General features: G+C 49.4%; 1 protein-coding gene across 1 annotated transcript in view; it reads left to right on the forward strand.

The window, feature by feature from the left end:
* NANS (N-acetylneuraminic acid synthase) overlaps window positions 1-3045 on the forward strand; it is a 24647-nt gene that overhangs the window by 8832 nt on the left and 12770 nt on the right. Inside the window, exon 3 of the mRNA XM_012638265.1 lies at window positions 2651-2767. Within this exon, the coding sequence (XP_012493719.1) occupies window positions 2651-2767 (117 nt within the window). The remainder of the gene's footprint in view (window positions 1-2650; window positions 2768-3045) is intronic.

A 3045-nucleotide genomic window follows, 5' to 3' on the forward strand; every position in this document is an offset into this window, starting at 1 on the left:
AGGAAAGTCACTTCTTTAGGTTCCTCCCTTCCAGATAGCTTCAGTTGAGAACCAGGAGCAGGTGGGAGATAGAAAGGAATCTGGGTGTTTGGTAGTGGGGGCTTCCTCTGCCTGTACCCCTTTTTGGTTTCTTTCCCCTCCACTCCCCAGGAAGCCCTCTCTGGTGTCTGAACTCAGATCCTGGCGCTGACATTTTTCTGTGTGGGTTGGGCTCTTCAGGTAACCTCTTGGAGCCACAGTGGTCCCATCTATAAAAATGGATCATAAAGAGGCCTTCCCTCCGGGCTGCGGGGAGGACCCAGTGAGATAAGCCCGCAGGGTGCAAGCACAGGCTGGTTGGCACTCACCTGCTGATAGCTTTCTCCCACTCAGAACCCTTAGGAGTTTTTCTGCTTCAGCCTAATTGGGCTCTGAGGCTCCTTTGTCCATGGAATGCCATTTGCTCCCTGACTGACCGGGGGGCACGGGAATGAGAGAGAAATGCATTCTTAAGAGCCTTCACAAGTGTTAATTTACCTTGCTGGCTAGGTCCCTGTTGCTGAACCAGCATTTCCTGTCCACCAGGCTGTCCCCGGTGTTCCGTGTTTACCTAGCCAGTGGCTCCATCTTTACCCACCCCTACTTCCTTATAGACAGGAGGCATTTATTGAGGGCCTGTTTTCTCCAAACTGTATGCTGTTCTAGGGCGTTCTCTGTGTCCGCAGGAAATGTTAAGGTGTGGCAGAATTTTATTAAGGCCAAGAAAACTATCAGGGAACCTGGTCAAAAGGTGCACTGAGGCTCTGTAACTCAGGTGAAATGAGCAGGGAGGGTCTTTAGTCTAATTGGAAAGTTCTACTGAGAAAACAAATGGAAGCTGGGACTTTAGAGGTGGCCCCTGAGGGACGTGCTTCCCTCACATGCAACGACCATCCGAGCAGAGCTGCCCTTCCCTCCACCACCGGCCTCTTCCTTTCGCTCGCCACCTGCCAGCAGGGCTCCAGCCTCTGTCCGAGTCGCGGTGTACCCCCGACAGCCACCACACTGAGGGGGGCTCACGCTTCCCTCTCAACATCTCCTCGTCCTGGGCAGCTCTGGAACATTCCCTGTTCTCCCCAACTCATGATCATGGGCTTCTTTTTCCTTTCCTGCAGGATCTAAAAACTGAGGGGAGGGGAGGGGGCTTTGGAAAAATCCCAGCTTCGCTCCTCTCTTTCCTGACTCCTTACTTAGATCAGCGGTTCCCAAAGTTTCTACAGGACATAGTACGGAGAGGGGGTTCTGTGGACATTCGCTGTCCATCCTCATTAATTAATTGATTTGGAATCCAAAAAGTTCTGAGTCGAATAAGTTTGGGAAACAGTGGATTTAGAAGTCTGACAAGTCGATCTACCGGGACCCTCTACGGAGTTACGGCAGCGCAGCGTTTCCCCCAAACGGGTCTGCCGGTGGGACGCTCTTCTGGGCGTTGAACCCAGTAGGGTGCCGGAGGAGGGTCACAGGTGGCTGAGTTCCTTTCCAAAAGGCTTTGTGGCTTTGTGCTGTGGGGCGGGTAGGAGGGAGGGAGGGGTCCTGAGGCTGCCGGCTGCGTTGCACCCTACATGGAGAGGGGACCCGACAGCAGGGTGGGCAGGCTAGGGGAAGCCAGAAGTCCATGGAAAAAAGAGGGCCCCCCAGGGCGCAGCGCTACCGCCTCGGGCCAGAAGGCCAGGCAGAACCTTCCAGATTACTGAAGGGGGTGCCCTGCCCAGGGCGGTGACTCCTAAGTGGCAGTTTTCTAAATGGCCACCAGGTGGCACTGGCTCCCCAGGAGGACTGCAAAATGTGGCGTCCTTCCCTTCCCGCGGGAATCTGCCCCTTTATTCCTCGCTTGAAAATTACAGAAATCCATGCAAATTTTACAGCCTCTGTAAATGAGCTTTTACAGAGTGGTCTTTTGAGTTATTGTAATTTGACAGCAAACTGAGGTTTTGCGCTTATAATTTGTGATCGACCAATTCCTTCAGCAAACGTTTGCTGATGTTTACCAATTTCCTGAGTCTTATTGATGAATCTCAGAGAAGGATGTTGAAGAGCCCTAGCTAGATAATCTCAAGGAGTGATGTTGTGTCCAAAAAAGTGGCCAAGGTTTGCTTTTTGGTGGACTGCATGGTTTGAGGTCTGAAAGGGCTTGGGTTTAATGGGCCCTGCCAACCGTGGATCACTGTCAAGGCTGGGCCACAAAATGCTCCATTTTCCCCTTTTGGCAAGGATTGAAATGACCTCTTTTGCAGTCTATCTGGCCCTGAGTAAAGGGGAAAGCCTTTGAGGGCTGTTCACTTTCTCACTGCCTGGTTTTCTGTGTCAACATTAGGTCATGACCCTTTCATGTTTGTTCCCTGGGCCCCGGGCCCCTGGGGAAGGCAGGGTCTGGCCAGGGATATTCCTTTCCAGATTGTCATAGCCAGTGTAGACCAGCACTAAGTGTTTGTTGGACAAGTGGATGGGCGGATATGAATAAATGCTTGAATGAAATGACTGAGAACAAATCTTTGCCTGCTTTCAAGTTGTTAAGAGTCCTTCTCGCTGGGGAAGAGGAGGCGGGTTTTCTATTTGTATGTTATTCCTCCTCTGTTGTGAGGACAGTGTGTTTAAACAATAGTGAAAAGGAGCTCCTCTTTGATTTTTGTAGATGGCAGTTGAATTTCTGCACGAACTGAATGTTCCGTTTTTCAAAGTTGGATCTGGGGACACCAACAATTTTCCTTATCTGGAAAAGACTGCCAAAAAAGGTGAGTGTCTAATTTTTGTCATAAAATCTAAGGGAGTCCAAACCTTCATATTTTTACTCCCCTAGTAGTAGTGCACTTAAGGTAGATCTCATGAAGACAAACTTTAGAAACCTCTTTTCAATCAGCATATACTTCCACTTTTTATGTGCTTACTTGAAAGGGAAGAAATTAAGTATATGACAGTTTTTATAGGAAATTTTTTAAAAAAAAATTTTTTTTTTTTTTTTTTGAGACAGAATCTCACTCTGTTGCCTGGGCTAGAGTGCTGTGGCATCAGCCTAGCTCACAGCAACCT

The sequence above is a fragment of the Propithecus coquereli genome, unplaced genomic scaffold (assembly GCF_000956105.1).
Source record: "Propithecus coquereli isolate 6110/MARCELLA unplaced genomic scaffold, Pcoq_1.0 Scaffold128, whole genome shotgun sequence".
Taxonomy (NCBI): domain Eukaryota; kingdom Metazoa; phylum Chordata; class Mammalia; order Primates; family Indriidae; genus Propithecus; species Propithecus coquereli.